At 41.2% G+C, this 15,488-nt stretch overlaps 1 protein-coding gene across 1 annotated transcript in view; it reads right to left on the reverse strand.

Annotated features, from left to right (window-relative positions):
• The window catches only part of ercc6 (excision repair cross-complementation group 6), a 92,437-nt gene that overhangs the window by 64,577 nt on the left and 12,372 nt on the right, over positions 1 to 15,488 (reverse strand). The window contains exons 4-5 of the mRNA XM_059946779.1: positions 13,325 to 13,430; positions 10,817 to 11,513 (exon numbers count right to left, since the gene is read on the reverse strand). Coding sequence (XP_059802762.1) covers positions 10,817 to 11,513; positions 13,325 to 13,430 — 803 coding nt within the window. The remainder of the gene's footprint in view (positions 1 to 10,816; positions 11,514 to 13,324; positions 13,431 to 15,488) is intronic.

Genomic DNA, 15,488 nt, shown 5'->3' on the forward strand with positions numbered 1-15,488 from the left:
ATTTGGGCTATTCAATAAAACTAAGATGGAGACACAGTTACATGTCATATCTGAGTGCATTTCATTGATGTGTTTTAAGTGCCATAATGCAAGCATTTATTTGGTCTAGAATCATCCAGCAAATTAAGATTGATAAAGCTAATTATACACTTGAGCAAGAAATTAAAGGTGTACATAACGAGGTTAAAATAACTTCCATCGTTTAATTCCCTGTTCGGCCATTTCAAAATATATGTACCATCACTATTTTTATGCCTTGGCAAAAAACTTGCTGCAGAATTGCTTTTGTGAGAATCAAGACAGTTTTTAAGCAAAGTAATGTACATTTAAAAAAAGTTAAGTATAGAATGGAAGTGCAGAATGAGGCTGCACGCCTCATAATTTTTATATACCTTAATCATGTTCCTGTTAAGATACTCTGCTATGGGGGAACAGACTCAGTCTCTCCATACAACTGAACTGCTCCATCTCAGGCGACATCTTGGTGAAACTACTCTACACCCTCTATAGCTCCAACATATCCTTCCTGTAGTGTTGTGACCAGAACTGTACGTAGTACTCCAGCTGTTCTGCCCAATGGATGACCACCCTGTTCTGTTCAATGGTCTAACAAATGAAAGCCAGTATCCCATACGCCATTGTAACTATTCATTTTATCTGTGTTGCCTTCCTCACTGACCTTTGGGCTTGTAACCAATATCCCCACTCCTCCTTAGCATTCCAACATTCAATCACAGTTTCATTAATACTCCCAAATGCACCCTCTTCTATTTATAAGACCATCTCTCTTCTATCCTTTGTCTAAACAAAATTCCTCTTTACCTCTGTTCTAAATAGACGTTCATCTATTCTGAGCCTGTCTTCTGGTCCTAGACTCTCCCACCATCGGAAATGTGCCCTCTACATCAATTCTACTGAGGCCTTTCAACATTTGATAGGTTTCAGTGCGGTCCCCCTTCATCTGGATTACAGTGCTATTTGGTCAACATATTGGTACTATATGCCATTTAAGACCCATTAAATCAATACTACTACCACCAAACTTTGCATTACCTGTAAACCTACTGACCACATCTACATCAAATCATTTATTTTTATGACAAACAGCAACACCCCACTCACAGACACCCAATTACAAAAACAACCAGCAGCACCCTCTGTCTTTATTGATTGCCTTTTTTTCCACTGATGTTTGCTAGGTTGCTGAGTGTTCTGAACATTTTCTGTTACTCTTCCAAATTTTGAAATAGCTTGTGAGCATGAGCTTAAGATATAGGAGCAGAATTAGGCTATTCAACCCACTGAGTCTGTTCCATCATTCCACAATGGCTGATTTATCTTCCTCCTCAGCCCCACTCTCCTGTATCTTCCTCCACGGCTTTGATGCTCTTACTTATCAAAAACCTTTCAAACTCCAATTTCAATATACCTAATGACTTGACCTCCACAGCCATCTCTGAAAATGAATTCCACAGATTCATCACTCTTTGGTTAAAGAAATTCCTCCTCATCTCTGTTCTAAAGGGACGTCCTTTTGTTCTGAGGCTGTGCCCTCTAGTCCCAGACTCTCCCTCTATAAGAAACATCCTCTCTATCTAGGCCTTTCACTGTGTTGGAAATGTATGGCTTTGCGTTGCTGATAGCTGATCTGAGTCAATCTGTAACAAAGGATGTGATGGAACAACCAACTATATGCTACACTCCTGGGAAAACATTGTCTGTGGCAAATCAGGGGCAACCTTAATTTTTGATATTTTAATTTTAAACATTGTTTTTGTAAAAGTCAAGTTTACTATTTGTATTTTCACTATGGCAAGAATAGAACTTCCTCTAATGCAGTTTAGAAGCTAATTGTTGTTTAGAATCACAAACGACAGTCTCTGGTAGTGAGTCCTTTTGATAGTCTGCCTTGAGTTATAAGAGGCACACAATAGGTTCGATGACGGCTGGGACCAGTGTCAGTGTTCTCCACCACTAGAGGACACTGCTGTATAAAATTGGATTCTCAATCCAGTCTGCCTCCAATAGATCTCATTCAGATTACATTTTGCTAATAAAAAGGCAGTTTGCATTGTTGTCAAACTAGTTATAATCTTCCAAGGCAGCTTCACTGGGCAACTTTTCAATTGGCATATCAATTACTCTCAGAATGTGATGCTGCATAAACACTGCCATTATATAACAAATCACACACTTTAGCTTTCAAATATAGTTATTTCAAACAACTGACAGGAAACTTAAAATATCCAACAGAGCTTTAAGACTCTGCACTGCAAACTGGGGAGTTATTCTGATTTGTCAGATTTTAATCCCAAAGTCTCCAGCGATTTTTTTCCCTTGCATTACAGCTGTTTTGTAACAGAAATGCACCCTTCAGAAATCTCAAATCACTGCCCTGCAGTTTGAAATATCTAATATTTACTTAGAGATACATCACCGAACAATCTACAAGGGGTGATCAATAAGTTCGTGGCCTAAGGGAGAAGTCAATTTTAGAAAACCTAGCACATTTATTTTTCAACATAGTCCCCTCCTACATTTACACACTTAGTCCAGTGGTCATGGAGCAGATGGATCTTGGACCTCCAGAAAGTGTCCACAGCAGGGGTGATTGATAAGTTTGTGACCTAAGGTAGAAGGAGACGAGTTACACACACAAAATGCTGGTGGAACACAGCAGGCCAGGCAGCAAGGTGATTGGCAAAAGGGATACAGAGCTGGAGAAGGGAAAGGATAATGGGACAGGAGGCCTAGGGAGAAAGAAAGGAGGGGAGCACCTTTCCAGCTCTCAGCTTCACTCCACCCCCTCTCATCTTCTCCTATCATTTCGCATTTCCCCCTCCCCCTCCTACTTTCAAATCTCTTACTATCTTTCCTTTCGGTTAGTCCTGACGAAGGGTCTCAGCCTGAAATGTCAACAGCGCTTCTCCCTATAGATGTTGCCTGGCCTGCTGCATTCCACCAGCATTTTGTGTGTGTTGTTAACATCGCATCTGCCTTCCTTACCACCAACCCAACTTGCAAATTAACCTTTAGGGAATCCTGCACAAGGATTCTCAAGTCCCTTTGCATCTTTGATTCTGAATTTTATTCCTATTTAGAAAATAGCTTATGTTACTATTCCTTCTACCAAAGTGCATGACGATACACTTTCCTACTATATTCCACCTGCCACTTCTTTGTCCATTCTCCTTCAGACTCCCTGCTTCTCAGTACTTCCTGCCCCTCCACCTATCTTCACATTGTTCACAAACTTGGCCATAAAGCCATCAATCATATCATTGACATATAACGTGAAAAGAAGCAGTCCCAACACTGAACACTGCAGAACACCACTAATTATCAGCAGACAACCAGAATGTGCCCCCTTTATTCTCACTCTTGGCCTCCTGCCAGTCAGCCAATCTTCTATCCATGCTCGTATCTTTCTTGTAATACCATGAGCTCTTATCTTGTTAAGCAGCTTCATGCATGGAACCTTGTAAAAGGCCTTCTGAAAAGTCAAGCAAATAACATCCACTGACTCTGCCTTGTCTATCCTGCCTGTTACTTCCTCAAAGAATTCCAACAGATTTATCAAGCAAGACTTCCCCATAATGAAACCATGTTGACTTCGGCCTATTTTATCATGTGCCTTTAAGTACCCTTAAAGCTCATCCTTATTCATGGGCTCCAACACTTTCCTAACCACTGAAATCAGACTAACTGCTGGACTATAATTTCCATTATTCTGCCCTCCTCCCTTCTTAGAGTGACATTTGCAATTTTCCAGTCTTCTGGAATCATTCCGGGATCTAGTGAGTTTTGAAAGATCATTACTAATGTCTCCACAATTCTTTCAGTTACCTTCAGAACCCTGGTGTGTAGTCCATCTACTCCAGATGGCTTATCCACTTTCAAGTTCCCAAGCACCCACTCATTAGTAATAACGACATTCTCTTCTGACCCTACCATTCTCAAATTTCTGGCATATTGCTAGTGTCTTCCACAGTGAAGACTGACACAAAATATTTTAGTTCGTTCGCCATTTCTTTGTCCCCATTACTACCTCTCCAACATTATTTTCCAACTGTCTGATATCTTCTCTCATATCTCTTTTACTCTTTATAAATCTGAAAAATAATGTTGGTATCTCTTTTATATTACTGGCTAGCCTACCTTCATATTTCCTCTCCATATGGTTTTTTTAGTTGCCTTCTGTTGGTTTTTATAAGTTTCTCAAACCTCTAACTTCCCAATAATTTCTGCTAAATTATTTGCCTTCGCCTTTGCTTTTATGCTGTCTTTGACTTCCCTTATCAGCCACAATTGCCTCATCCTCCCTTTAGAATACTTCTTCATCTTTGGGATTTATCTTTCCTGCACCTTCTGAATTGCTCCCAGAAACTCCAGCCATTGCTGTTCTGCTATCACCCTGCTAGTGTCTCATTCCAATCAACTTTGGCCAGCTCCTCTCTCATGCCTCAAATTCCTTTTACTCCACTGTAATACTGATATATCTAATTTTAGAGTGAATTCTATTATACAGTGCTTGTAAAAATATTTAGCCCCCAACACCTTGCTCACATAAATGAGTATTATAAGCAGGATTTTGGTCAATTTAACTGCTAATTTTTATTTGAGAATCACATGCTCCTTTTATCCTGTGAATCCTATCCTTTTTTTCCTGTGTATCACTGCTGCATCACTGCCTGGTTCAGAAATTGCATCATCTCAGATCGCAAGACCCTGCAGCAGATAGTGAGGTCAGTTGAGAAGATCATTGGGGGTCTCTCTTCCCGCCATCACGGACATTTACACTACACGCTGCATCTGCAAAGGAACCAGCTTTATGAAGGACCCCATGCACCCCTCATACAATCTCTTCTCCCTCCTGCCATCTGGGAAAGGTTCCGAAGCATTCGGGCTCTCATGACCAGACTTTGTAACAGTTTCTTCCCCCAAGCTATCAGACTCCTCAATACCCGAAGCCTGGACTGACACCTTGCCCTATTGTCCTGTTTATTATTTATTGTAATGCCTGCACTGTTCTTGTGCACTTATGCAGTCCTGTGTAGGTCTGTAGTCTAGTGTAGCTTTCTCTGTGTTGTTTTCAGTCTAGTTTTTGTACTGTGTCATGTAACACCACGGTCCTGGAAAAACATTATCTCATTTTTACTGTGTACTGTACCAGCAGTTATGGTCGAAATGACAATAAAAGTGACTTGACTTGACTTGAATCACGATAAAGCCCAAAACACAGGAAAAATTGCAAAGTGTGAAAACTAAAAATTGAAAAACTAAAATGTCAGCAGTTCAAAAAGTATTCATGCTCCTTTGCTCAGTACTTAGTTAAACCACCTTTCACAGCTATTACAGCCAATAGTCTTTTTGGGTAAGTAGCTTTTAGCTTTGCACAATGTGATGAAGCCCATTTCTTCTTGCAAAATTGCTCAAGCTGTGGCAGGTTAGTTGGGGAGTGGTAGTAGAGAGCAATCTTGAAGACTTGTTGAAAATGTTCAATCAGTTTAAGGTCAGGACTCCGACTGGACCACTCAAGGACAAGAACTCCATGGTTGTTCTGGCAGTGTGCTTTGGGTTGCCGTTCTGCTGAAAGATAAACTTCCTCCCCAGTTTAAGCTTTCTGGCAGAGGCTAGCAGGTTTTTTATCCAGGATCTCTCCGTATTCAGCAGCATTCATCATCTCATCAATCCTGACCAGATTTCTAGTCTCCGATGCTGAAAAGCACCCCCATAGCATGATGCTACCTCCACCATAATTTACGGTAGGAATGACGCACAGTTTTATATTTATACCACAAGCCAAGAAGTTTTGGCCATCACATGCCCAAGGGGCTTGTGGTCAACAAATGCTGAGAAATGGCGACCCCCTAGAAGAAAACGAAATTGGCGGACGGCCAGATGCAGACCAAGAAGCTTACGGTCAAACGTGTTCTCAGGGGGATGGAGCTGCCGACTGAAGAAGGCAGTTGGCTGCCACACACCAACTGTTCATGCACAGCACCCACAGCACAGTCTGAGGCATCAGTAGAGCACATGATTAGGGGTAATGGCTTTAAGCACACTATATAGGGGCAGCTCCCAGCTTCCATGTGTGGCTTAGCTACTAAGCCTGGCAGAACTGTTTCTACTGATGGGAAGGGGAAAAGGTGGGATACTGGTGCCTTAAAAGCAGTCGCTTTGGGCAGATGGGGCTCATCAGGAGAAGGAAAACTCTCAAATATCCACTACCTTGCAGCTATATCCACTCATGGGGAAGGCTTCGGGAGTAAACCCCAAGGACAAATGCGGAGCTGGAGCCCCTAAGGCAGTAATACATTGAATTCAATGCTGACTGGAAACTCCTGCGATGCTGCTGCTGTCAGCCTCTGCTATTCCTTCGGCTTCATCAGATGCGTGGAGAGAGGAAGCTTGTTACACGGGCAACATTCTCCATATCAAACTGCCCAGGCTCGTGTATCTAGACAGCCAAGTCACAACACCCATGATCAACTCTGACAGAGGCCTCACTCACTCTTAGGAGGGCATAAGTTCAGCAGCTCGTGGAATGAAGTGGTGATAGAAATTCATCATGTCTAAAAGCTCCTGTAGTTTCTTTAGTAGTGCAGGGCAGTAAGGAATCCATAATAGTGGCTACTTTTGATGGGAGGGTTTTCACACCTTCTATGGAGATAAGATGGCTGAGAAAGTCAATGGTTGACAACCCAAACTGGCATTTAGCAGGGTCATCAATGTAGGTTTTCACAAATAACATGAAATGAGACATTTTATGTTTAAGGAAATTCCTAACATATTTTATTGAACTCCAAAGCCTCAACACCAAAGCATGCTAAAAATCCCTTCGTAACAATGCCGTCACGTCAGATCAGCCCTTAAAGAGAAACTCCAACTCAATGTTGGTGGTTGTGAATTATGTACATTTCTCCCAGTTACATTCCCCTACATCATCCCTCCACACTCCCAACCACCACTACTTTATCATCTCCTGCCAGTCACCTTATGCACAGTCATGCCTAGTGCCTAGTGTCATGTTATGAACATACAATCAAGTAGATAAGTTATCTTATGTATTTACACTTATTGTGTTCTTTATGTTATTGTGTTTTCTTTTGTGCTGCACGAGATTGGGAGAAACAATGACTTTGTTCACCTTTACACCTGACTACTGGAAATGACACAAAACAATTTTAAAATTGTATCTTGAATTGTAACAACTCTCCCTCCATATCTACTCCCTAAAGCACTATCAAACCTCCCTAGAGGGATACTGGATTCCAAACCCAGTGAGACATAACCCAACTGACTTGTACAGGCTTTATCTATCCCAAAATTTCAGAAAAGTAAAGCCCTGAGCCCTGTGCCCTGCACCCTCTCCTCTCATTTATTTGCTCCACAGTTCTAACTCTCCATTCATTATCACACAGGACAAACATTATTATCTCCAAGGTCCAGCTTTTTAAACTTCTTTCCACACTCCCCAAAAACTACTTGTAGGCCCTTAAGAGAAAAAAAGTTTGTCATTTTGCTCTGCAAGGAGATATAAAAGGGTTGAATGGATCTCCTCATTCTTAATTATATGCAATTACAGATGGATAATGAATAGATTTACTTTAATAACTCTACTGTGAAACACCTTGGGACACTGTTGTTAATTTCAAAGTGCTATATACATAGTTGTTGTTAAACTGTAACAGAAATGGTAATCACCAATCAATGTTAAAGATGTGACTAGTTATCCATCAAAAGCCTCAAGTACATTCACAAAATGCTGAATTTAGAATTTTAACTTCACTCTTATAATGAATCGACATGAAGTGTTTGACACAGTTGATGTAACTAAGACCTACTGGAATTAGACCATATGACATAGGAGCAGTTTGTGGCCATTTGGTCCATCAAGACTGCTTTATCATTCCATCACGTTTGATGTATTATCCTTCTCAACCCCATTCTCCTGCTTTTGCCCCGTAATCTTTGACACCATGACTAATCAGGATCCTATCAATCTCTGCTTTAAATATATCCAATGACTTGGCCTCCATAACCATCTGTGGCAAAGAATTCCACTGATCACTACCCTCTGACTAAAGAAATTCCTAAAGAAATTAGTTTGACATCCTGCTTCGTCTTCTATTATTAAAGGAAATGTATTAAAAGTTTAAAAAAAAGTGGCTTCAAGCAAAAATATACATGTTCCGCTTCTCTTAGGAAAAAAGCTCACTGGTGATGACATTATTACAAACATTAAAGTAATAGTGCTTGGCACGTGTAAGACAGGCACAAGTCACATTTACGCTCTCTTCATGCAGGAGATACAAGAGCCTCAGAACTCACCCCACAAAGTTTCGGAACAGTTATTACTCCTCACACATCAGGCTCTTGAAGCAAAGGGGATAACTTAACTTCACTTGCTTCATCACTGAACTGTTCTTATGGACTCACCATCAAGGACTTTTTATCTAATCTTCTCAATATTTAATGATAATTCTCCTCCATAGATGCTACCTGACGCTGAGTTTCTTCAGCATTTTGTGTGTTGCACATAATAAATTAATTTCCATCAAGAGTTTGTGATTAGAAAACTAATGAAGTATCCCATCAGGCATTAAAGAAGCCTAGGGAGCTTAAGATAAAAGAACCTTTAGCAGACATTGAACACAATATGATTGAGTTCAACTTGAAATTTGACAGGGAAAAAATAAAGTCTGACATAGCAGTATTTCAGTGGAGTAAAGGAAATTACAGTGGTGTAAGAGAGGAGCAGGCCAAAGTAAATTGGAAGGAGATCCTGACAGAGATGACAGCAGAGCAGCAATGGCATTAGCTTCTGGAAAAAATGATGTGTTCCAAAAACGAAGAAATACTCAGCTGGCAAAACAGTACAACCGTGGCTGACAAGGGAAGTCAATACTAACTTAAAAGCAAAAGAGAGGGTATACAACAGAGCAAAAATTAGCAGGAAGGTAGAGGATTGGGAAGCTTTTAAAAAACTACTGAGAGCAACTGAAAGAATCATTATGAGGGAAAAGATGAAATATGAAAGCAAGTTAGCACACAACAAAGTGGATAGTAAAAGCTTTTTCAGGTATGTAAAATATAAAAGAGAGATGAGAGTGGATATTGGACTGCTATAAAAAATAACTGACTAAGAAATCATACTGGGGGACAAGGAGATGACAGATGAACTAAATGAGTATTTTGCATCACTGTGGAAGACATTAGCAGTGTGCCAAGTGTTGAATGGTGTGAGGGAAGAGAAGTGAGTGCAGTTACTATTACAAGGGAGAAGATGCTCAAACCTAAGGGTACACAAGTCACCTGGACCAGATGAACTACACCCGAGGGTTCTAAAAGAGCTAGCAGTAAAGATTGTGGAGCATTAGTAATGACCTTCCAAAAACCATTGGATTCTGACATAGTGCCAGAGGACAGGAAAATTGAAATAAGAGGAAGGCAGCAGAAATTATAGACCAGTTAGCCTGACCTCAGTGGTTGGGAAGATGTTGGAGTCAGTTGTTAAGGATGAAGTGATGGAGTACTTGGTGACATAGGATAAGACAGGCCAAAGTCAGCATGGTTTCCTTCAGGGAAAATCTTGCCTGACGAACCTGTTGGAATTCTTTGAGAAGATTACAAGTAGGTTAGATAAAGGGGATGCAGTGAATGTTATATTTTTGGACTTTCAGAAGAAGGTCTTTGACAAGATGCCACACGAGGCTGCTGACCAAGTTGAGCCCATGGTATTACAGAAAAGTTACTGGCATGGTTAGAGCATTGGCTGATTGATTGGTAGGAGGCAGCGAGTGGGAATAAAAGGATCCTTTTTCTGGTTGGCTGCCAGTGACTAGTGGTGTTCAGCAGGGGCTGGTGTTGGAACCTCTTCTTTTTATGCTGTATATCGATGATTTAGATGATGGAATAGATAGCTTTGTTTGCAGATGATAAGATTAGTGGAGGGGCAATGTTGAGAAAACAGGTAGGCTGCAGTAGGACTTAGATCAGCAGAATGGGCAAGAAAATGGAAAATGCAAGGTCATGTACTTTGGTAGTAGAAATAAATGTGCAGACTATTTTCTAAACAGGGAGAAAATCCAGAAACCTGAGATGCAAAGGGAGTTGGGAGCCCTTGTGCAGAACAACCTAAATGTTAACTTGCAGGTGGAGTTGATGGTGAGGAAGGTAAATGCAATATTAGCATTCATTTCAACAGGTCTAGAATACAAGAAGTGGGATGTGATGCTGAGGCTTTATAAGGCACTGGTGATGGCTCACCTTGAGTACTGTGAACAGTTTTGGGCTCCTCATCTGAGAAAAGATATGCTGGCATTGGAGAGAGTTCAGAGGAGGTTCACAAGGGTGATCTTTATCCATTACCTGCATTGGATCAGGAATCCTTCAGATAAAAGTTCAATCCTCCAAATTTACTTTATCTTAATACATTCACATTTTCACTCACACAGTGATTAAATAATGGCACCATAGCATAGCGGTTAGCATTACGGTTTACAGTATCAGCAACACAGCTTCAATTCCCGCACTGTCTATAAGGAGTTTGTACCTTCTCCCTGTGACTGTGTGGGTTTCCTCCAGGTGCTCCAGTTTCCACACATACAATGGTGGTAGCTTAAACAGTCAATGTAAATTATCCCATGATTAGGCTAAGGTTAAATAGGGGATTGCTGGGCAGTGAGGCTCAAAGGGCCAGAAGGGCCTGTTCCGTGCTGTACCTCAATAAATAAATAATTAAAATAAACACAATACCCTGTGCTGCATCTGTCAAGTAGCCTTATTCATTATAAAGCAAAAGCCTGCTCACCTTAATCGTTTCCGGTACAGATCCTCGTTTCCATCATCCACATATTTTTTCAGTTTGTGTTTTGCTTCATCCCCGGAGCTTGCAGAGAAATCTGCGTCCACATGCCGAACTTTTTGCCTTTTCTTTTTTACTTTATTGAATCGGTCATGATCCACTAACTCGTCACTGTCATCAGCTACTTCATCTAGATCAAGCAGCTCCTCATCAGGCACGTAGAGGGAGTCCTCACTATCACAGCCTTTGTCCTCTCGCTCTGCTATTGACTGCAGACATGAGCTCTTCCTCACTGGGACTCCTGCTCTAAATTTAATCTCAAGGGCTTTGCTCTGCAATTTCCGCAAATGTTTCTTTAGCTTTTGGTCTGCTTTAGACCTAATGCCATTCTTCTTATGGCTATGCTTTGAATCCGATGCATGACCACTGGAAGTTATAGTTTTATTCTGATTGCTAACTCTTGCCTTTATCTTGCTCTTCTTAATGAGTGGTTTCCTCCGTATTGCCGCCATCTGTGCCTGATCAGCGAGGTACTTTTCAAAATCCGAAGTGTCATTAAGCATGATCTTGCGAGGTTCCTTTTTTGTTTCTTTCTGAGGAATTTTAGTGCCAAAAGGAGTCATCTGTCCTGTACGGATTAGGTGCTCCCACTCCGTTTCCTGCGCAGGCATCAACATACTTCCCAGGGTTGAAGGGCCTGGTTCTGGGATGAACACAAGGATAATTCAGCAAGAGTTTACGAATTATCAACAGAAATACTTCTTCTACAGATAATTCTGCTATAATTATCCTCTACATAGAAGATAATCAATACAGGACAACAGACCCTTCAGCCCAGTATGTTGTGTCAGCTTTTTAACCTATTCCAAGATCAATCTAACCCTTCCCTCTCACAAAGCCTCCATTTCTCTTTCATCCATGTGTCTATCTAAATAGGGTTTTAAAGGCCCCTATTGTTCCTGACTCTACCAGCCCTCCTGGAAGGGCATTCAACACACTCACCAGCCTCTGTGTAAAAAACCTAACTTAGACAAGACATCCCCGTATACTTTCATCCATCATCTTAAAATTTTGCCCCTGTGTGTTGGCCATTTTCGCCCTGCAGCCTTTAGCTTTCCAATCTATGTATGCCTCTGTGAAGTCATCGCTCATCCTCCTTCGCTCCACACAGAAAAACTCCAGCTCGCTCAACCTATTCTAATATGACATGCTCTCTAATTCAGGCTACACCCTGATAAATCTCCTCTGCGCCCCCTCTAAAGCTTCCACATCCTCCTATAATGAGGTGATCAGAACAGAACACAATATTCCAAGTATGGTCTAACCAGGGTTTTATAGAACATAGTAGAAACCAGAAAAATCTGTTACTTTGATCATTCAGGAATGGAAATATTAATATATTTGTCAAGCAGAATACCTAATTAGTGAGCCAAGCTAAGTACCATTTTAAGTAGAAGTTAACCACATCTCCTCCATTTTTCACATCTCTGCTCTGACAACCCCCTCTCTTCCCAAGGATTTAACTCTCCTTGCCCTTTCACCTTCTAAATTCAATAAGCGTCACCAATTTCAATGTGATTCTAACACAATATACATCTTGTCCTCTCCTTTCAGTGTCCTGAAGGAACTTTTTCCTCAGCAATTCCCTGGTTTATAGTTCCAGATCACCAATTAATCCTCTTTCATAGCACTTTCCCATGCAACTACAGATACAACATCTGTCCTTTACACAAGAGATTCTGCAGATGCTGCAAATCCAGACTAATGCACACAAAATGCTGGAGGAGCTCAGCAGATCAAGCAGCATCAATGAAGGGGAATAAATAGTTGACATTTTGGGCCGAGATCCCCAGACTTTCTAGAATTCACTTACACTTCCAACTTAAGTGTTTTGCATTTTGTACTTATGATGTTGTTACTTCTGCATCAGAGAAATGCCACATACATTGGGTGACCAGTTTGCAGAGAAGTATACAGGAGATGGACATCCTTGCCTCTCAAGCCCACTGCACCACTTAATAAGGTCACAGCTGATCTGCTCATCGCTTCAGCTCCACGATCCTGTCTACCTGCAATATCCTCTCATTGCCTGCTTTCCTGATGCTTGACTGGCTCAATTCTTCAAGCAGTTTCATTTTTGTCTGTAGCTTCATAAAATAAAGCCACAGAACATTTTGAATCAGTCAACAAAAAGATATATCAGTAAACTTGATGAAAATTTGGCAATGAAGATCTTTAAAGAGAAAATACTGTAGTTATTATGCAGAGATTAGGGGTGGGTGGGAGGGAGGAACAGGGCTTCTTTTGCGGTTGTTGTTTATTGCTTGCTGAGTTTTGTGTTGTCATGTTCTGTTGAACATCCTTCGTTGGTGCCAGAATGTGTGGCAGCACCTGCGGACTGTCCCCAGTATATCTTTAGGTTGTGTTGGTTGTCAACTCAACCAGCACATTTCAATAAGCTTTGATGTATTTGTGATAAATAAATGATTCTGCATCTAAATCTGGCCATGTTACCTTCTTCACAAGGTTCAAATTCAGCTTCAAGCTTCTGAACATCAGCACCGGAGAGCAGCACCTGTAGACGCTTTTGTTTCGCAGTGATTTTCTTCAACTGTTTCTCCTTAGGAATGAAAAAAAAGTTAGCCACCTTCTGCATCAGTTCTTAACTCTGTTGCAGTAATTAGAAAACTTTATACAAAGGCCATACCACAGAAGGATATTCAGCCCATTAGGTCTATACCAACTGCTTGTCAGAGCATCTGATTCCCTCTCACTCCCCTTATAGTCATAGAACACCACAGAAGAGAAACAGGCCTTATGGCCCATCTAGTCCATACTGACCTATTAATCTGCCTCGTCAACCTTCACCTGGACCATACTACTCCCATCCATGTACCTATCCAAATTTCTCTTAAATGTTGAAATTGACCCTACATCCACTACATGCATTGGCAGCTTGTTCCACACTCTCACCTCCCTCTGAGTGAAGACATTCCCCTTCATTTTCCCCCTAAATATTTCACCTTTAACCCATGACCTCTTGTTGTAGTCTCATCCTATAACTTAGATCTTCAAGTCCTGGGAACATCCTTGTATTTTCTCTGTACTCTTTCAATCTTATTCCATCAGGAGACCAAAACTGCACATAATATTCCAAATTAAGCCTCACCAAAGTCTTATACAATTTCAACATAACATCCCAACTCCTGTATTCAGTACATTGACTTATGAAGGTGCCAATGTGCCAAAAGCTTTATGAACTTGTTTACTTGTGATGCCGCTTTCAAGGAATTATGGATCTGTACTCCCATATCCCTCTGTTCTACCACATCCTACAGTGCCCTACCGCTCACTGTGCAGTACCTACCCTGGTTGGTCCTCTCTGTTTGCATTAAATTCCATCTGGCATTTTTTCAACCCATTTTTCCAGCTGTTCCAGAACTGGCTCATCCTTATCTGTTTTCTCTTACCAATATAATCGAAAGCAACAATAGAACCTGCCTGCACCACATCCAACTTCACTGTGGAAGATATTAGCAGTGCGCCAGAAATTCAAGAGCTTCAGGTGCAGAAGTGAGTGCAATTGCTATTACTACAGAGAAGGTGCTTGGGAAGCTGAAGGGTCTGAAGGTTGGTAGGTGACCAGATGGACTACACCCCAATGTTCTGAAAGAGGTAGCTGAAGAGATTGGAGAGGCATTCTTTCAAGAATCACTAGATTTTGGCAAGGTTCCAGAGGACTGGAAAATTGTAAATGTCACTCTAAGAAGGGAGGGAGGCAGACAAAAGTTAGTCTGACCTCAGAGGCTGGGAAGATGTTCGAGTCAATTGTGAAGGATGAGGTCTTAGAGTGCTTGCAGGCACATGATGAAATAGGTCAAAGACAGCATGGTTTCACCAAGAGAAAATTTTCCAAATCTGTTGGAATTCTTTGACGAAATAAGCAGGATAGACAAAGGAGAATTGGTGGATGTTGTGTACTTTGACCTTCATAAGGCCTTTCACAAGGTGCCACACATGAGGTGTTCAACAAGATACAGAAAAGATACCAGCATGGATAGAGTATTGGCTGATTGACAGGAGGCAAAGAGTGGGAATAAAGGGATCCTTTTCTGATTGGTTGCCGGTGAGTAGTGGTGGTCCTGTTGTGACCTCTTCTTCATACATCATACATTGATGATTTGAATGAAGGAATTGATGCCTTTGTGGCCAAGTTTGTGGATAATATGAAGATAGGTGGAGGGACAGGTAGTGTTGAGGAAGCAGGGAGGCTGCAAAAGGGCTTAGACAGAGAATGGGCAAAGAAAAATTCAAAAATATGAGAAGCAAAGGGACTTGGGTGACCTCATGCAGGATTTCCTACAAGGCAACTTGTAGGTTGAGTCTGTAGTGAGGAAGGCAAATGCAACGTTAACATTCATTTTGAGAGAACTAGAACATGAAAACAAGGATGTAATGCTGAGGCCTTATAAGTCTGGTGAGGTCTCAATTGGAGTATTGTGAGCAGTTTTGGGCTGCTGATGCGAGCTGACACTGGAGAGGATTTAGAGGAGGCTCACAAGAATGATTCAAATGAAAGGATTATCATATGAGGAGCATTTAATGGCTCTGGGTTTGTTCTCTCTAGAGTTTAGAAGAATGAGGAGGGATCTCATTGAAACCTATTGAATGCTAAGAG

This window comes from Hypanus sabinus, chromosome 21 (genome assembly GCF_030144855.1).
Source record: "Hypanus sabinus isolate sHypSab1 chromosome 21, sHypSab1.hap1, whole genome shotgun sequence".
NCBI classification, from domain to species: domain Eukaryota; kingdom Metazoa; phylum Chordata; class Chondrichthyes; order Myliobatiformes; family Dasyatidae; genus Hypanus; species Hypanus sabinus.